The 19,870-nt window shown below is 33.8% G+C and overlaps 3 protein-coding genes across 3 annotated transcripts; 1 reads left to right on the forward strand and 2 right to left on the reverse strand.

Moving 5' to 3' along the window:
• Window positions 1-2,673: 2,673 nt before the first annotated feature.
• Window positions 2,674-7,323, reverse strand: LOC143531341 (vacuolar cation/proton exchanger 3-like). The gene is made up of 12 exons (XM_077026661.1): window positions 7,051-7,323; window positions 6,299-6,366; window positions 6,183-6,211; window positions 5,179-5,375; window positions 4,858-5,091; window positions 4,659-4,793; window positions 4,461-4,577; window positions 4,332-4,385; window positions 3,529-3,645; window positions 3,353-3,443; window positions 3,186-3,257; window positions 2,674-3,011 (listed from the first exon to the last, which is right to left on the reverse strand). Exons 1-11 carry the CDS (start codon window positions 7,321-7,323, stop codon window positions 3,208-3,210), a joined length of 1,365 nt encoding a protein of 454 aa, XP_076882776.1. The 3' UTR covers window positions 2,674-3,011; window positions 3,186-3,207.
• Window positions 7,324-9,030: 1,707 nt separating this feature from the next.
• Window positions 9,031-12,579, reverse strand: LOC143531342 (uncharacterized). The gene is made up of 7 exons (XM_077026662.1): window positions 12,508-12,579; window positions 12,351-12,421; window positions 11,627-11,760; window positions 10,335-10,480; window positions 10,178-10,249; window positions 9,989-10,081; window positions 9,031-9,456 (listed from the first exon to the last, which is right to left on the reverse strand). The coding sequence occupies exons 1-7, from the start codon at window positions 12,569-12,571 to the stop codon at window positions 9,272-9,274; spliced, it is 765 nt and encodes a 254-aa protein (XP_076882777.1). The 5' UTR covers window positions 12,572-12,579; the 3' UTR covers window positions 9,031-9,271.
• A 3,929-nt stretch (window positions 12,580-16,508) lies between these two features.
• LOC143531394 (pyridoxal 5'-phosphate synthase subunit PDX1.3) lies at window positions 16,509-19,115 on the forward strand. The gene is made up of 2 exons (XM_077026704.1): window positions 16,509-17,060; window positions 18,553-19,115. Exons 1-2 carry the CDS (start codon window positions 16,550-16,552, stop codon window positions 18,966-18,968), a joined length of 927 nt encoding a protein of 308 aa, XP_076882819.1. The 5' UTR covers window positions 16,509-16,549; the 3' UTR covers window positions 18,969-19,115.
• Window positions 19,116-19,870: the final 755 nt, after the last annotated feature.

Raw genomic sequence — 19,870 nt, forward strand, 5'->3', positions numbered from 1 at the left:
TCTGTTTAATCGATTATAACTTTTTAGGCTGATTCATTAACAAGTTCGATTATCGTATACCCTATTTGATCAATTAGTAGATTTAATCAAGTTCGAGTTTGATTATGGTATATTTTGCTGGACTTAACTGTTTAATCGAGTATGGTTTAACCAATTATAATATTGGTTTAAATTATTTTGAGACAACTTAATCGATTGGTAGGAGTTCGTATATGGTATATGACTTTTCACTTAACTGCTTAATCGAGTATCGTTTAACCGATTATGGTATATCTTGTTTTTCTGTTAACCAAGTTTCCGGGTCTAAATTTAAAACCGTGTGAGATATGGGTCGGGTTTCATGTCTAAATTTAAAACTCTGAAACCCGAAGAACAGCCCTACACATAATACAGTAAATAATAAATCAACCATATCTCCCAAGTCCCACTAATCAACAATCAGGATCCACATTGCAGTTACAAACAGCCCTAAAGTTTATAAACTTAATATGCAGACCCGAAAAGTGGGATTTGAAGATGAAGACATATGGTCGAACAGTTGGTGTGCATTCTTGTGTTTATGTGATTGATAATACAGACATAAACCCAATTTCATAGATATCACAAAGCAATACTAATAGGGCAATTACAAACAGGAAATGAAAATCGTTACATACAAATTAGTGATTCCAGTTTGTTTCGTTTTCATAATCGAAAACGACCCATCAAACGTTGGAAATTAAATCCCTAAGCATACCCAGAAATGAAATGAAATTAATTAAGAGATAGAGATCATAGCAAACCTTTGAGTTGAGCGAGATGAAGGCGACGGTGGTTTGCTTGCTTGCCGGAGTAAATGTTGGATGTTATTATGTTGGGCTATGGCTAAGCATTTGGTGTTGAGTCCCGGATGTTTAGGCCCATTAGTCCATTACAAACAGCCTCAAGCTCCGCTTGTTTTGACTTGTCACAGCTCGAGCTTGACTGGGGCTTGGGTCGTTTAGGATTTATTAATTTATTTATATATATTTTTATATCTAAAGGAAAAACTTAAACTAGCCGAAGCTTGGCTCAAGTTCGTGTAACACCTTAAACAAGTCAAAGCTTGAATAGATTGGGCGTGAAGTGTGAATTTAGTGCATAGAAATCCAAAAGAATTAAAACTTAAAAATATATAAGGGTCGTCCGTCAAGGCTCGGCGAGCCTGAACGAGCTTCCAATACAAGGTTTAAGCTTGGACTCGATAACTAAACGGTCTTTATTTAAGGCTCGAGCTCGTCTCGTTTCGAAATTTTTACCGATCCAAACTCGAGTAGCTCGCAAACAAATTGGCTCTTTTCCACCACATATGGTGATGGAGTACTAAGAACACTTATCCAAAAATATATAAATTTGCAAATTAAAAAAGTTACATAAAAAGTTTGAATATTTTTATTTGTTATATTAATACTATTTTTTTCATATTTATAAACACTTTTATAATAATAATAATAATAATAATAATAATAATAATAATAATAGTAAGACACAAATATATAATGACTTTTATAAACAAAATAAATCTTTGGATTTCATCTAGTAAGGTGGAGTTAGTGGGTTAACTCCGGTGAGGCTAGATTAGATCTACACTCTTTATTAAGAAAACAAATTGATCAAAAGTTCTCTCTCTTAGATTGATTAACTACTGTTTGATCTAGAGCAAGAATATAATAACGAAAATTTTAAATTTTAAGAATCACAAAAAAACAATTAATAACTCTAATGATCATTTCTACATTACGCCCTGCTTGCGGTGCGCGCATATAATGTATATATGTGTGAACCCTCGGGTGGGCAAAAGTAAAATTGCACTAATTTTGACGTTATTTTACTAATCTCGTGAAAATAACGTTAAAAGTGGCGGAAGGTTAATCAGGCATCATGTGGTGGCGTTGATAGCCGAAAGACAAGGGCACATGCACCGATCAGCCGGTGTCCCGATGATTGAGTGCTATGTGCCTTATGTCCAAGGCTTGATGCAAAACTACTATCGAGCCGGGGGTCTCACCGGAAGCAGCCTCTCTATCCCTATGGGATAGAGGTAAGGCTGTCTACATCTTACCCTCCTCAGACCCTACCATAGCATTGCTATTGGTGGGATATACTGAGTACGATGATGATGATGATGATGATGATGATGATCATTTCTACATTGAACATACACACAATACAATACGCAACATTTCCATACGTGGTAATATCCATCAACATCAAACACTTGTTATTAGCACCAAGTTGTTTGTCTTAGGCTCATCAACCTCGGTATCAACATACTTAGATTAGACTCGTTACATATGAACGCAATGCAGCTTGCATAACTCAAACACAGAAGACTAAATCAAAAGTGACAAGATAACATCAATGGTGAGATAACAATACATATCACCAATATATTTTCAGAACATATCATATACGCAAATGAAGAAAAAATCAACGCTGTCCAGATAAAACTAAGCATTTGACACAGAATATTGAACCACGCAGAAAGAAGGAAATTAATTTGAGAGGCAACCTTTTACACAATGTGGTTTCAAGGAGCCAAAAGCAAAGATGGCAGCAGAGGAATCTGATGGCTAGGCGAAGGGGGGGGGGGTTGAATACTCCGGGTTGGTTGGAAAGTCTAAGTTTGTCTCGTTGAGTTTACTTCGTAAAATTTTTAATAAGTCAGCATAATAGATCTTGTGGCATCTGTTTATTTAATATACCGATTTAATCGCGTTCTGATGGGGAGTGTTATAATGGTCATTACAAGTTCTATCAGTTCAGAATACTTATGGTCTTATAAATAATCACATGTCACTAAATCAATAAAGCATGCATGTTAAGAGTGGTACTTTTCACTTTCCAGTGCAGCTTCAGAACTTGTAAGGTACAAGCCTGTATATCAACTGAAATGAGGTTTCCTCTAAATCCATTCAAAGAATAACAGTTAAGATATGCGTATGCATCTTAATCTTCAAGCATGTAAATTTATCTCCCTAGAAACTAAATCCCTGCAAAAAAGTAACATCTAAAATTAGACACGAATTTTTGTTGGCCTCAAACTCTCATTCTAGTGGTAATATGGCCCGTTAAAAATTAAAAAAAAACATAATCCAAATCAACCAATTTAAAAGTAAACGGGTCAAAATAACTACTTTTAATATCACATCTACAAACAAAATTACCTGACTTTTCGACTCTATAAATCTATTGGTTTGATGGTTGAGGTGCCAAACCCGTATTGTAGTTCTTGTTGCCTAGCAAAAAATATCAAGAAACAAATTAATATATGTTCGACATTAAGAATATAAAAATTGAATAAAGAATTAAAAGTTGAGTTGTAAGAACTTACCAAATGGCAAACCAGTAATTAAAAAACTTGCCCCAATAATTATGTAACATAACAAAAGAATCACACCTTTCAGGTAGTGAGAAGTTCCATCCTGAAATTATATTTATTTAGTATATATTCAGATTGAATAAATTGTATAAAAAGTATATAGAACATTTACAGAAAGAAAGACTTACATGCAGTGTGAAAGCTGTTACTATAATTCCTAAAGAAAGCGATCCGGTTTCAAGAAGCTTAAAATCAAGATCCATGTCGATATTGATTATCCAAGCAAATATTACACTAAGCGGGACCTAAATCAAATTAAAATAGCATTTCCTAAAATAAGTTACATATCATAAGTGCATATGAAAGGTCAACCTTCACGGGTTGGTGAAGTGGTTGGGCCTATAATTCCAAATGTTTAGTAAACAATTCGTTAACTGTTCAGCAGGAAGTTCATTTATGTTTGTTTATTTAATAAACGAACATAAATGAACAAAAACTTTTATTTATTTAGTTAAGTGAACAAATGTGAATACATGTCTCGTTCATTCATTTGAATTCATTAATGTTCATCTATTTACTTTTGTATAAGTTTGTTCATTTACATTCATTAGTATATCCATTTAAATTTTTTGCCAATTACAGCTTAGCATAGTGGTAACTTTTTAGGCCTAACAATTTGTTCTTCACATTACTTTTAACTAATTTTAGCTCATTTATGTTGTTTGTTTACATTTGTGAACCAATCGCTTATACATTTAACCAATGAACATAAACGAACACGAACATGTTCATTTTCTAGAATGAACACAAACAAGAATACATGTTTGTTTAAATGTCCATGTTTGATTATTGTTCGGTTAGACTTAAAAGAACGAATATGAACATGGTGCGTTCGTGTTCATTCACATGTTACAAAAAAATGTGTGAATTTATTGGCTAAACAAAAATAAAAATAAAAAAACCATGAAAGGTAAAAATAACAAAAACTCACCACAAAAACAGCAATTTGAGTTGCAGACCCAAGTGCCACCCCCAAAGTTATATCCTGCATTCATAAAACTCATATTTTAATCCATTATGTTAACAACTAATGCTAATAAATAATTTTAATAATTAATACCAGCTTATTTTTAAAAGCAAAGATAATGGCTCCAGCATGTTCAGCTGCATTTCCTACGATTGGTAGCAAGATGATACTGATGAAGCTCAATGGCACCCCCCATGAAGTTGAAGCAACCTGTTTAATAATATATTAAATTCAAATAATAAAATAAATAGGAACCATGAGCATAACAAACAACAAACCTATTATTATTACCTCAATAGTGTCTACTAAATATTCAGACAACAATGTGATGACAGCTGTCATTCCGGTTAGCCAAATGAGTCCACCCCAAAGCCCTATTACAGGGCTTTCATCTTTGCTTGTATCCAGGTTATCATCTACATCTTCCTATATGTAATTGTATCAGTTAGGTGTACCCTACAGGTGGTTCATGCATAAGGATTATCGTTACCTCTTGCGATTCGAAGATATTGTTGTGGGACCACAGTTGAAATGCCAGATAAGCAAAGTAACCAAGCAGCATGATGATGGAACAAGCTCTAGACAAATATAATGTAGCTTTTGCAACATTTGCCACGTCAGCGTCTACATTTTGGTCATATGTAGCAGCATATTTATACAACATAGGCATTATATTGCACAACAATGCCATTAACAATAGAGATACATTCACATCTGACTGTTTCTGTTTAATCATCAACATAAATGTTAAAAAATAATAATAATATGAATTAATGTATGGTAAATTATAATATGAGATGGGATTTTTTACCCTGTCAAATTTTTGATCTGTTGAAATATTTGCAATGCCACCACAAAGGAGAGAAGTTCCAAGAACCAAAAGTAAGTTTGATAGAATTGACCCCAAAAGAGAGTATTTAACAACATCTATTTTATTTTGTAACAATGCAAATATTGCAATTATAAGCTCAATTGCATTCCCACATGTTGCATTTAGTAACCCTCCCACTGCAAAACATATCACATTCCTTATTATTATCATTATTATCCACATCCGTTGTAACTAATTATTGATAAAAATATAAAACGCTAACAAAAGTTCAAACTAATTTTCCCTTTATTTATATACTTGACGAGCTGTTTCTTGATAATTTATAATAGTAATAAAAAATGTGATTAATATTTTAAAAGAAAAAATTCAGACAATAGTAATCAAGTTTCTCAGTTCTACAAAAGTTACTCACATATCATTTTGTATCTCTAAAGTCACTAGCTTTAATTAGTTGTTTCAATATAGTGAAGAAGAAAAAAAAGATTGCATATCAAAAAAATATTAACTTCTTAAACTTAAGTGACACAAAAGGAACATATATGAATTTTTATTTATTAATTAATAATTTATTTTTTCAAATTGACTTAAAATGAACAATCATGAAAATTGCTTATTATTTGTGAATTTATTTTTCTAAACCGCTACCTCCCGCTTCAAGTTAATTAAAAAAAAAAGCAATCACCTAACTTCAGTTCATATATATGTTACATTTTAGATCATTTAAATCTAAACACTTTTATATATTATTTTTAACATTTCACAACAATAAAAGTATAAAACAACTTATGGAAGTTGTGACTTTAAAGAAAGAGAAGTTGTTACTTTAAAGAAAGACAAAAATTGAGTTTGGATGAATTTACTATAATAAAAACTATGTATTAAACAAATTCTATCCAAACAATTACTTAAAAAACAGAGATGAACTAGTTAAAAATAATAATAATAATAATAATAATAATAATAATAATTTTTTGGTATTTTACCTGTTGCACCAGTGTAGAATGAAATTTGCCTGCATTTAAAAATCGGAAAAGAAAAAACTAATTATTTAAAATGTATCTATTTACATGTTTATTTTTATTGAAATAAAATTTCTTACTCTGTTAGAAAGCTCACACGCTCTGCAAGCGGAATCAATCCAACCAAACTCATCGAAAATATCCACGGCTACTTTTCAAACAACCAAATCAAAAAAACAAACAAATCATTCTCAAATTTATCAATTTCACAATAGTTCAATGCAGAGGTGCAACCCTAAACCAGTTTAGAAACCAAACCCCACAATCCTACTCGACCCGAAACCAGCTGTACTTGGTTTGGATGTTTCAACCATTTGGACAATTGGACCCTATCTTTACTTTTGATCCAAATGCAAACAAGCATACATTAGCTTAGTATGATACCCAGTGTTGTAAAACTCGCTAGTAGCTAGTCGGGATGTAAGCAATTAATCGGGATTAATAGGATTGGAATTTAATTTATATATAATATACCAAATTTTAAATATAAAATTTTCAAGTTTGACCAATTTTGACCAAATAGAATTAATCAGCAATTAGTCGGTGGTATTTTTTAGTCTTTTACAACCATGTTGATACCACAAATTAATAAACTAATCCGAACATGAAGAATAATTTTTGAAAAAATTCGTTATATAACCATGTGCAATATGATTTAACTAATGTTTTAATTACTTTCAGAATTACAAAAAATGAATAAAGTTTGAGGCTTTTAGTTATACAAGTATACAACCTTGTGCAATATAACTAAACCCGGTTCAAACCGGTTCGGGTTGAAACCCTAACCCGGTTCATGCACCAACGTAGAGCGGCGGACTGATAATACTAATACCTGTGACAGCCGGAGGTATCGGGCGGCGACGGCGGCCGGAACGGCGAGAAACAGGACGCATAATTTGGTACCCAAAATGACTTCGTAGAGAGTGGAAATGAAACTCATTAGAATTGAGGCCGGAAGTTTGGAGGTAAGAGGCTTATCGGGCTTTATACGGAGAGAGGAAGAAGACAGGTTGTGTGCCGTCCGGTGGCCGGTGCCGGATAGTCGCTTGCCGGATTCCACAAGCCAGGGTTCCGATAGCTCCGTCACCGGAGGAGAAGTTGCCATTGGATTATTATTATTTTTTTTCAGTTGGAAAGTTGTTTGGCACTTTGGCGTCTCTGTTTATAAAGGATAAATTTATTATTTTAAATTTTATAATGATAATAGCATTTGCATAACTTAAAATCATTGTTATCTACTTCTCTCTTTAAATTTTTATCTTTCTTTTCTTACGTCACTCCCAAACTAACCGAACACTATGTTAGGGTTTTTTTATTATGTGGCATTTTTAATGATGTGGCTAGCGTACTAGTTGTCTCTCGCACGTCACAACGGAAAGCGAATTACTGCTCGTTAGTTCAACATCTTGTACTACGTTTAACACCTCTTGACGTCTCATTAAAAGTGTCAATATTTTCTTTTTTACTTGTCTCATTACAAATGTCCACTTTCAAAATTTATTAACCAATTTTCAAATTTACCCTTAAACACACACAACTAGCCTTAATAAACAATATTGATGAACCCAATTTCCAAAGGCATTATTGTCATTTGGTAAGAAAAAAACGTACTCATTCAATCCACCTTAAACTTAGTGTTTTTCAAACCATGACACTTTTAATGGGACGGAGGGAAACTATATAGTGCTTCACCATCATGGATCAATATTTCACCGGTCCGTAATAACTTCAATGCCACCAACGTTGTTCAGTTCAAGGCAACAGGTGTACTTTGCTCCCGATAATCGTTGACATAAATCAATTAGAATTATAAACCTAGTATACTTCTCTAACAAAAACTTTGTAGCAACAAAAGTGCTCAATAATCGGATTCCGACTCGTGATAGCAAGATCATGACAACCAAAGAGTATACTCAAGGATGTTGAATACTATACAAACTTTTAACTTTTATAAGAAGGCAACATAGACAGAATGTGTAGTAAATGACTAGCAAATTGTTATTGAATGTCTTGTAACTCTTTTAAGAAAGAGGGCGTCAATAGTCCGATACGTCTAACTTGTTACAATTAATGTTGTACATGATGGTTGGCCTATGTTGATGACTCTTCGTAGACATCCAAATGCTTGTTTCCTTCTTTACCTACCGGTTATGGTGTCTTGTTTAGACGTGTCCTTGTGAGCACACACCCTTTGAATATATGTCACACCCCCACATGGTGTTTTTAGAACTTTCGATGGTCCAGACGTTGGTTGGTAGCTAGATGATTCTTTACTCGATCAGATGGCTCATTAACATAGCACTTGGAGAATCTTGGAGTCAAGTAGGATGTTATCCATCAACATCAAAATGCAACTTTTATCATAATATAACATCAGTTGATGCATCTACTTTCAACCAATTACTAACACACAAATACACTTTACCACTTTTATTTCTTCATCAAAACAGTAAAAATAGATACCGATCTAAGTGTCGTGACTAAACCAACTTCACATTTTTGGTTTTTGGTTAAATACTTTTGTGTGGATATGAATTGATCATAATATTAATTATTGAACACATTGATTAATTGGATAAACATTTGGATCAGTTTGTTATCAAGGACTAGTAGCAAAAACATTTTTAACTTGATTATATATAATATTTTATTTTATGACATAAAATACATTTTAATAAATAAAAAGTAAACGTACGGGTTAAATAGATGAACACATGAGGCCGTCAAATTTACACGAACACATTCTGTTTAAGCCAAACACATTCTGACCAAACTATCCCAAACAATCAAATCACGTAAATTTTGTGTCAGGTACATGTCATGTTCTCATGTCCTGTCAAATATAATATCCAAACCCCTAGCTGAAACTGCTGGTCTTTTATATGAAATTGTCCTTTATAAAAACCAATACATGCCGAGTAAAATGCTACATATTTGTTTCCAGTCAAATCAACTAGCGCCAAAGTAAAAGTTCAGTTTGATTCGGTTAAGATTTTTCGACAATTTGATCTGGTTTAAATGCATAGAATCGGTTTACTGTTTGAACGGCATACCTAAACTCCTAAATTATCATTAATTGCAGGCTTGGCGGGTGTGATACAGTACACCCGAGAACCCAGATGTTGTACTTGAAGACCAACGGTTTCACACCCCGTGAAGAACAATGACTCGTCTTCTTTCCCAATTCTGCGTCTCCAACTCATCAAGAAAGCAGGCCGGGCCAATTCCAAAAGACCATCTAAAAATACAAAAATATATATAGATTAATAAAATACGTTTACCCTTCACCAAAAAGAGTCAATTTTGGTTGTGTTTTTAATTTTTATCTAAAACAGTTCACATAAATAAAATAGTTAAATAGAGAAACCTTTCAACGTGTTAAACACGTTGAAAGTCAACCAGATTCTGTTTTTATATCATTTTCTATAAGTATCATTGTAATAAGACTGTTTTTATAATCATAATTAACACATTGATCATTCATAAAATAGTAAAAAATAAACAAAAGTGTGCTTGCAGGTCAACTAATAAAAGAGGCAACCCATACTAATAATAATTAAACAGACATTTAGAGCCAATGAAGGGTGTTTATCGGTTCGTTTTCGATTTAATTGATTTCAAACCAAATAATGAATAAACCAACACAACCCGGCCCGTTTCAACCGCCACCAAACCCACCCAACTTGACACGTTACCTGGTCCACTCATTTTACTACCTATAGTTTCACAAATTAAAAATAAATAATAATTTACAGCATAGACATTGTAACCTTGAGCCTGAAGTGTTGTAACGGTTTCCCATGGCTTGTATGAGTTTAAAAGGAAGCACAAAGTCTTTATCAAATTTGGATATTGTTTCACGTCTGTTAAAAAAAAGTTAGAAACCAATCAATATATTGTTTATTATATTTATTATAATATCATTAAAAAATGAAAATAAGATTAAAGGGAGGCGTTACATAATAAAATGTCACTAGCGATAATAAGGTCCCATTCTGGATGAGCATTTGGAAAAGTTTCACCCCATGAATCTGGTAAACAATAAAACAAGTCAACTCAACTCGTTTGGCCTGTTTAAAACATTTTACAACTGTATAAGTGGACAAGATAACTAACGTTTGATATGAGGAAGTACGGGTGTTACTTCATTAACCCTGCAATTATGAGCTATGTTATCTTCAATCTCCTGATCATCATAGTCTGAAGTTGTAATGTCTACCTCATACAACTTCTTTAAAAAGATAGCTAATGCACCGGTCCCACTGTCATAAATGTAATGATGATATTAGAATTTAGATATACAAGTTTTATGACAAATACACTTGATTAAAGTATTAAACAATAGACCAAGATATTGTAACATTAAGGTTGCTAAACGGGTCGTGTTTGCAAGTTGGTGAGTCAAACGCAACACAAACATGAAAACTGGGTCACACGTATAGGCCTGTAAAGAAAAACGGAAGAAGCATGTTCGTGTTTGTTTAAAGGAACAAACAATCGGACACGGACAACTAAACAAATGGAGTTTTCTTGTTCGCATTCATTTGTTAAGAAAGTGAGTGTTTTAGCGTTCGGTTATGTTCGTTTGTTAACAATGTAAACGAAGAGTGTACAAACGTAAAGGAAAGAGCATATTAAATATGGATGAATAAATACAAGTGAGCTAAAAATCGAATATAACCAAATGTGAATAATGATGTAATTAGCATAAAAAGTTATTAAAACTAGCCTAAATTGTAGCGGGCTTGATAAATCTGAATGAATATATTAACGAACGCAAACAAACAAACTTAAACACACGTAAACTAACGAACATAAATGAGCGTAAACAAGAGAACATAAATGAATGTAAACGAGCGAACACAAACAAACGCTCATGAACATTAATGAACGAACTACACATATGTTCGTGTTCGTTCGCTTATTCAATAAACGAACTTCCCAGCGAACAGTTCAATGAATGTTTGGTTCTTTACAAAGCCTACACGCACATGAAACCGAACACGACATGTGTATATATGGGTTGACTCTAACACTACCCAGTTAACCAGATAAAAAAAATTTGCACATTAATACTTTACGTTCTAAATTTACATGCTATTTTTATTTTTTTAAAGCAATTATGATAATATTCCACACATGTAAAACTTTAAACACAAAAACATTTTTAAAAAATAAATAAATGGGTTAAAACGAGTAAACCCGGACCTGCAAACCTGCCAGGTTCGACATACATGACCCATTTAGCTAAAACGGGTTTGCGAGTTCGACTCGAAACCATTTAGACTAAACTAAAACCTTCAAATTTCATGTTAGGTTTGTGTTGTGTCAGGAAGTCACACCCTTATATAACATCATTAAAAGGCAAACAAGTACATATATATTGAGGCATAACCAAGTGAACTTGCCTGCCCAACTCAAGGATGTGGCGTCCTTGTATTTTCGACCGGTTTTGAACCAACCATTCAGCGAATGCAAACGTTCCAGGCCATAGTAGATTGGCATTCATCTGGTGAAATGAAAACTCTCGAATCACCAATTCCTGCGATCAAATTAAACGAATTATTTCCATCACGACAAACTAAGAGTACCTCTAATTAGTACTACCAATACCTAAAACAATAATCAGTAATTAACCTATGAACATGGAAAAGAAATCATGAAAACCAATCATTTTGTTGTGTGTGTTTTACATACATAGTCATGTCAGAAACAGATCACTTATTTATCTCAGTCGTGTATCTACTTACACTAGCATATCAGACAGGCATGTCATTATCAGTTTGAAGACTAATGGGCCACCACTAAACAAACACTACTGATGTGCAATCGAGACACCACTGACATGTCATATGGGTTGTAGGCAGAGATGTTAACAAAAACAGGTTTTAAACCAACCAGATAATGTGGACTAAATCGATACGATAGGTTCGAATATCTTTCCTCCAAAACCGGTTTGCAGGAAAAGTGGTCAAACGGGTCATTCATTTTAAGTATTGTAGAGGCGGTATGATGTGGGTGAAATGATAGGGGCCAGCCAGCATATAGAATGAAAAGTATTTATTATTTAGGGTTTATGCGGAAGCAAAGATGAATGAATGGGTGTAAGTAATGAATAGAATGAAAACTGACCATCTGAGGAAACTGATGGGTTCTCTGAACATAGGTCTGAGAGTTGTCTTCTGTTGTTGTTTCTTCTTCATCTGCAAGCAGTAACAAGAGTATATATATATATATATATTTTAATCATTGAATTGAAGTTGTAGTTGTGTGTTTGAGTGAAGATTACCTGTAGATGTTGTGTCATCATCATCATGAAACAAGGAAGATGGGGAAAACAGAGCAATGTCCATATCTCGATGCCCTAGTTCAACTTCAAGATTATACGAAACTTTTTGCTGTTTCGGATTTTGCTTCTTTTCACTTATAATTTCATTTCTTTTTTTTTAAGTTAAAAAAATTAACTACTCCGTATAATTTATTTTGGATTACTTTTTGTTTTAACTTTTGAAATAGTGTTTTTTTTATTAAACACTGTATTTCTCTCTAATGTCCAATTAAATAATATTTTTTATATCTTTATTATTACAGTAATCTCTCTTATCTACTCACAACCAATTCAACAAATATTAAAAAATAAATAGGGGAAACAATATTTCCCCAAATGTTTCTCCAAATTTACAAAGAATCACTACATTTATCTCTCCACTCTATAATTTACACTCACAACCTCACCCTATAATTTGTAAACTTCCCTCACGTAATTATAGGGAGTGGGATGAGAATGCTCTAATCCTTTCTCAATTCTCCATATCTGTAATTAAACTAAAAATATCATATTTTCTCCCTCGTTTTTAATTAAATAATATTTTTTTATACTTTTATCATTACATTTTTTTTCTCCTTCACTTATAATCACTTTCAAAAATATTAAAAAATTATAGAGGAGAGCAGTGTATTTCTCCAAATTTTACCATGAAAAGTAATATTTTCTCTCTCTTTCTCTCACAGCCACTTTTAACCATTTCTAAAAAATAGGGAACCCACTCACTTAATTTTAAGAATCGTTTGGGATTGCTCTTAAACAAATTTTTTAAATTGATTATTGGTTAAATTTAACAGATTAATATACACGCATCTTTTAATTCAGAAAAAACTTTACTTAAAGGCATGGACTAAATGTTAAGAGCATGAACCGGACATAAGTTGGGACTTGGGATACTTTAATTGTCGCATTCAAAATATTTAATATTGTTTTTTTTTATTTTAATACGTAAAATAATAAGTTTTTTTTTAACTATTTATTTACTTTTAATAGACAAGTAACCATAAGAAAATCTTATATAATAAAATTTTATCCCTGCATATTATTTTAAACTAATTAGGAAGTCTTACAGTGTTTAATAGTTAAACGCTATGACACGAAACATATCAAGTGGTGACGGTTATTAAGAATGGTAAAGTACATCGGTAATGCATTGTTGGTGTTTTTCTCTGCATAGCTCTGGCACTAACGATGGTCCCGATTATACCTCCCTATGTGCGGCGTCTAAGGCGTATCCGTTAAGGTGTGCACGTGCGGGTGAGTTCTTCCTTTAGCGTTTTCCCTTTATGATACCTTGGCCATTTTCATGTTCAACCTGAATTCGGGATCATATCTCTTTAATATATTGCTTGTAAAACTTACATGGATTGTATCTTTGGGTCTATCAATCATAGACTTTCACTTTCCACTTCCAAGTTTAAAATGAAGTTCACGTGAGAGCTCACATTTTCCTCTCGTCTTCAAATAAAACAAATTGTAAAAAGTTTTTTTTTTAATATAAATCTAAATACATATATGATCTTTTCTAAAAGCTTGATTTTATGTCTTGCAAACCCATTAGCACTCATGTGTGGATGGATATGAGCCCAACTATCTTGAACTATAAGTAGACCTCACATATGATTCTCTATTTCTCTTCATGCTTATTATATACCAAGGATGTTTTTGAAAGCAATCTTTCTATGAGTGAGAAGAAGTCTGACATAAACCCGACTATTATCGGTGAAGACATAAACTAAAGGTGGCATGAGTAAAGACTAGGCATCAGACTTGCGTTCATAGGATACCACCATGCATATTTTGAATAATAATCAACAAATACGACATGATAATTGAATCCATCTATTGAACTTTTAATAGGTCCACACGCATCAAAGTACACAAGTTGTAAAGGTTTGTTTGTGATAAATGAATTTGGTCTAAAAGGTAATTTATGACTTACCGATATAACATAATCATAATGAAAATGAACATTTGAGATTAGGGATTAGCATTTTGTCTTATATACCCGTACACGTACACGTACCTATACCCGTACCAATTTAACATATTCGGTACGAGTATTGGTACTCATTTTTGTTGAATTTTGGTACAAGTACAATCGGTTACAGGTACGGATACGGTACGAGTACATTTGGTATTTTGTACTTGTTTGGAGTAAATAAAGGTTTAGTTGGATTTCTTCATATTTAATATATAAAATAAATTCTCCAACCATGTTTTTATTGAACAAGTACCAAACGTTTCTTCAATGTTAAATAATATAACATCCAAGACTCGAACCAACAAACAAATCACTTAAAGTCGGCGACTGAATTAGGGTTCTTCAATACTATCTTATCATTAAATCGACGGCCAATTTGACACATGTACTAATTTGATACTCGTCGCGTACCTGTGAAAGTACCGATACCCTGACCAATTCAGGTTGTCTGTTACTTGCACCGGTACTGATTTCAATATCGCCGAATATTTTGAGATAAAAAAACAAAGTGGTACAAAAACGGGTACCGTACCTAAATACCCATACCAATACCCGTACCATAGTGAGATGGCTGTAGTCATCAACTAATTGTCCAATGATGTGCACAAACATAGTCTTTTTCTTCAAAATGTGCGAGAGCCAGGTCATTAGCAATTGATTTCATGTCTTGAAGAAACTTAGTTACAAACCAAGTTCCTTGAGGGTTCTGAGCTATCTGAGATTTATTTGATCTTACTTGTCCCAAATGTTTCAGGTTATTCCGTCAGGTTCAGGTTTTATTACCATCCATAGATAGTTGTACGACTGATCTATGTTCTACCCTCCTCGGACCCTGCTAACAGCCTTACCATTAACATGATATTTACTAGATACAACTGATTGATTATTATGTACAAGATATCAAGCTAAGTCTTTAGTTGGTTGTCGGTCTTAAAGTTGTCAAGAGGATATTTCGATTTACCTTTGTGTCATGGTAGTTTATTTTGGTATTAAGTTAGTTTGGAAAAGAATTTCGGTATGTACAAAACAATTAAACAACTCCATTCCTTCAATATAATATTGTGGTGGACATGACATGGTTAGCAAAAATAAGGTATTATTTTAGGATAATGAAAGTTTTTGCAGCCTCGTCTGGTGGACTGGATGTCTGACGGCCCACGTAGCATATTCCCGTTTCACTCGTTCTTCACCCTTTTTTCATTCCTTATTTACAAACTTCCTCCTTCTTCTTAATTATCCAAACACCCCCTTCTTCTTCTCTCTTATCACAATTTCTCCTTTACATTAAATTAAAAAACACTTGTATTATCAGTTATACCATAGTGTGTTATCAAAAATAACAAGCATATTTAGTTTCATGATTCCATTAACCACTATACATAGTCTAGAAATCGTATGCATTCGTCTCGATCTAAACTATTTCAGGTTGATATTAAGTAGCTCACAAAACAACTTATTCATTTACCCTTATTTGGGCATACCAGTTAAAAGCTTAAATGAGCCAAGCCAAGGCATGCTGTTAGGTCTGTAAACAAACCAAAGAAGGACACGCTCGTATCTGTTCATTTAACCTTAAGCAAACACGAACGCTTAATTGGATAATTATTTGTGTTTATGTTCGTTCGTTTAAAATTTAAACGAGCAACTCACTAACATAAGTGAACACATATGAACAAAGATAACAAACATAAACGAACAAATACAAACCTATCAAGTAAATGTCTCATCCGGATAATATTTAATAATATGTAAACAAACATAAATGAAGTTCCCGTCAAACAGCTTACTGAACGTTCAATTCGTTTACAGGTCTGCATGCTGTTTTGTTTAAGAGAGTTTGAGTTTGGCTCAAAATATATTATAATGGGTTAATCAAGTCAATACTAAAAAACTAAAGGTCCTAAACCGCCGTAACCCGTTATTTAAAATCAGTATATGAAGGCAGCCATAACCGCCTCATTCACCATTCTTCTTGTCACTCCCAAAACACACACACCTAGGGTTAGGGTTTAACAAAAGCCAATGGACGGAACTGGAGTAGTGGCGGTGTACGGCAACGGCGCCATAACGGAGAGCAAGAAGTCCACGTACTCCGTCAAGGTCGGGCTAGCTCAGATGCTCCGCGGCGGCGTAATCATGGACGTCGTGAACGCCGAGCAAGCGCGTATCGCGGAAGAGGCCGGCGCGTGTGCAGTGATGGCGCTGGAGCGTGTGCCGGCGGATATCCGTGCGCAAGGCGGCGTGGCGAGGATGAGTGATCCGCAGCTGATTAAGGAGATTAAGCAAGCGGTTACGATACCGGTGATGGCGAAGGCGAGGATTGGGCATTTTGTTGAGGCGCAGATATTGGAGGCGATTGGTGTGGATTATGTGGATGAGAGTGAGGTCTTGACCTTGGCGGATGATGCTAATCATATTAATAAGCATAATTTTAGGATTCCGTTTGTCTGCGGGTGCCGCAATTTGGGAGAGGCGTTGAGGAGGATTCGGGAAGGCGCTGCGATGATTCGGACCAAAGGCGAGGCTGGGACTGGTATGGTTTTGTGTTGATATGGCTTGTTTGTTGATGATATGTTGAATTCTGCCTTTAATTTAATATATTGTATTGTTTAGGTTAAAATTGATATAGAATTATTAGAAATTGATGCGAAATGAGTCAAAGTTTGGTAGTTAACTAGTATTTGCAATGATTTGTTGATGATATGTTGGAATCTACCTTTAATTTCGTGTTGTTTAGTTAAGATTGATTTAGAATTGGTAGCAATTGAGATACGAAAACGCCGCTAAACGAGTCAGAATTAATTAATTGATTGTAGATTCTCAAACATGAATTATTTATCAAGAACAATTTGTTGTTTTGTGTATATTTGTCTTATATGAAGGAATACTTAAAGCTAACAGTTTTTACTTGTTTTGTTTTTATTTGTCTTATTTGTTGATGATATGTTGGAATCTGCTTTTAATTTCGTATTGTTTAGGCTTGATTTGTTGATGATATGCTGAAATCTGGCTTTAATTTTGGTGTTGCTTAAGTTAAAATTGATATAGAATTATTAGAAGTTGATGAGAAATGAGTTGGAATTAACTAATTTGTTTGAAGTATTATGAACTATTTTTTAAGAACAAGATTTGCTTGTTTTGTGTATATTTCTCTTATATGAAGGAATATTTAAGGCCAAACAATTCTTGCTTGTTTTGTGTATATCTGTCTTATATGAAGGAATACTTAAAGCCAAACATTTTTTACTTGTTTTGTGTTTATATGCCTTATTTGCATGTGAGATATGATATTCATGAGGTTTGAGAGTTCATCCACTTGATTTTTAAACTATTTGAGCCCTAAAATATGCTAAAATAGTCAATTTTTGTGTCCAAACTGTCAATAGACATGTAATTTAGTGAGGAAAATGGTACAAGATATACCATGAATAGAAGAGATATTGAAGTTAAAAGGCTAATATTTATTTTTTTAAAGCTATGTCTTTTGTATGCTTTGAGTTTTAACAGTGTTATAGTTGGTCTTTTGTTTGTCTGGTTTTGTTTTTGTTAAAAGCGTACATGTATTTGTGTATTATATATGTTCTTTTTGCATTTGAGATATGATTTTATTGAGATTTGAGTATTCATGCACTTCATTTTTGAACTATCTGAAACTTTGAAAATGCTAAAAATAGCCACATTTAGTTTCCAAAGTGTCATGATGATGTACCGTGTTGATGTGAAAATTATGATTTTCAGTTTTGAAACTTTACCTTCCGTTTGTTTTAGCGGAGCGTTAGAGTTTTTGTTTTGTTTGGTTTTATTTATGTTAAAAGTTTTCCATGTATTTGGGGAATCTTAGAACATAATGACAACTTGACAAGTGACCAAGTTACATTTTTTGAAATGCTAAAATGAGTCTCAAAGTTAATACAAATAAATTAAGAATTTACTATATCTGTATTATTTATACATGGAAAAAAGCGTATTATTCACATTTATGTTATGAATAATAATATTCATGTCTTATTTATTCAACATTATAGGTAACATAATCGAGGCGGTTCGACATGTTAGATCCGTGAACGGCGACATCCGTGTCCTTGCAAACATGGACGATGACGAGGTGTTCACATTCGCCAAGAAAATAGCCGCCCCATATGACTTGGTCATGCAGACCAAACAACTTGGGCGGCTCCCGGTGGTTCAGTTTGCAGCCGGTGGTGTGGCTACACCAGCCGATGCAGCCTTGATGATGCAACTGGGGTGCGATGGTGTGTTTGTGGGCTCAGGTGTGTTCAAGAGTGGTGATCCGGCTCGCAGGGCCCGTGCTATTGTTCAAGCAGTCACACATTACACGGACCCTAAGGTGCTTGCAGAGGTGAGCTGTGGGTTGGGTGAAGCCATGGTTGGGTTGAACCTTGACAAGAATGTGGAAAGGTATGCGAACCGGTCTGAGTAAGGGTTCGGGTTCACAGAATTTGGTTCGTCTGGTTTATGTAAGGTTTGAAAATGGTTAGATATGCTTTATTTGTTGTTGAAGAACGTAGGATTGTTGGAAAATAATGTTATTATATTTATATAATCAAAGACATAAATTTTATGATTTGTCACCTGTTTGAAGCTTAAACCCGCTAACACCATTTGTTGTGGGGCTGTCGATTAAGTTACCGCGTGACTCTATTGGTCGCGAGGGCCTATTATTTCATATATGTTCGTATATGCTCATGTATGTTCGTTTATTTTTGTTCAGTTATGTTCTTTTAGATTTTTAACAAACAAACACAAATGTTCATTTTTTTAAATAAACGAACATGAACATAAATATTTGTTTGATCGAGTGTTCGTGTTCGTTTAAAGTTAAATGAATGAACACGAACATGCCCTTGTTCGTGTTGTTCGATTCGTTCACAGGCTTTCGTTATGTACATTGATAAATACATCAGTCTCAATCTCTAGGTAATTTTGCCGATTTTATTTGTGTTCGTTTGTGCTCGTGAACCGTTCGTAAACACATTCATTTCGTTACCGAATGAACACGAACATAACATCTCGTTCGGTAAGTGTTCGTGAATTGTTTGTGAACACATTATTTCCTTAACAAACGAACCTAAACAAGGCCTTGTTTGTGTTCGTTCGGTTCGTTTACAGCCCAAGACACGTGCGTGGAAAACTGGAGAAAGTTGGAGACCTGTTAGATGCCAATGAAACAGAGTCCATCAAAGAACTATTGCACCGAGTGCTAAAAAAAATTCCGAAACACAAATCTTTTCTAGTTTCTTTCTATTCCTTGCACCTGTCTCTTTAAAATGGAAAATGGACTTCGGAACACAACGTGAAGTCCTCAATATATACGTATATAAT

The sequence above is a fragment of the Bidens hawaiensis genome, unplaced genomic scaffold (assembly GCF_021521415.1).
Source record: "Bidens hawaiensis isolate Kalapana, Puna unplaced genomic scaffold, B.hawaiensis_p1.1 tig00009159_1, whole genome shotgun sequence".
In the NCBI taxonomy this organism is placed as follows: domain Eukaryota; kingdom Viridiplantae; phylum Streptophyta; class Magnoliopsida; order Asterales; family Asteraceae; genus Bidens; species Bidens hawaiensis.

Coding starts and splice junctions, on each gene's coding strand:
- LOC143531341 (XM_077026661.1), bottom strand. CDS start 7,323: ATGGCAACTTCTCCTCCGGTGACGGAGCTATCGGAACCCTGGCTTGTG. Junction 6,212..6,298: donor CGTGTGAGCTTTCTAACAGA/GTAAGAAATTTT, acceptor TTTTAAATGCAG/GCAAATTTCATTCTACACTG. Junction 5,092..5,178: donor CAGATCAAAAATTTGACAGG/GTAAAAAATCCC, acceptor ATGATTAAACAG/AAACAGTCAGATGTGAATGT.
- LOC143531394 (XM_077026704.1), top strand. CDS start 16,550: ATGGACGGAACTGGAGTAGTGGCGGTGTACGGCAACGGCGCCATAACG. Junction 17,061..18,552: donor CAAAGGCGAGGCTGGGACTG/GTATGGTTTTGT, acceptor TCAACATTATAG/GTAACATAATCGAGGCGGTT.
- LOC143531342 (XM_077026662.1), bottom strand. CDS start 12,571: ATGGACATTGCTCTGTTTTCCCCATCTTCCTTGTTTCATGATGATGAT. Junction 10,082..10,177: donor CGCTAGTGACATTTTATTAT/GTAACGCCTCCC, acceptor TTTTTTTAACAG/ACGTGAAACAATATCCAAAT. Junction 9,457..9,988: donor TACAACACTTCAGGCTCAAG/GTTACAATGTCT, acceptor TTGTATTTTTAG/ATGGTCTTTTGGAATTGGCC.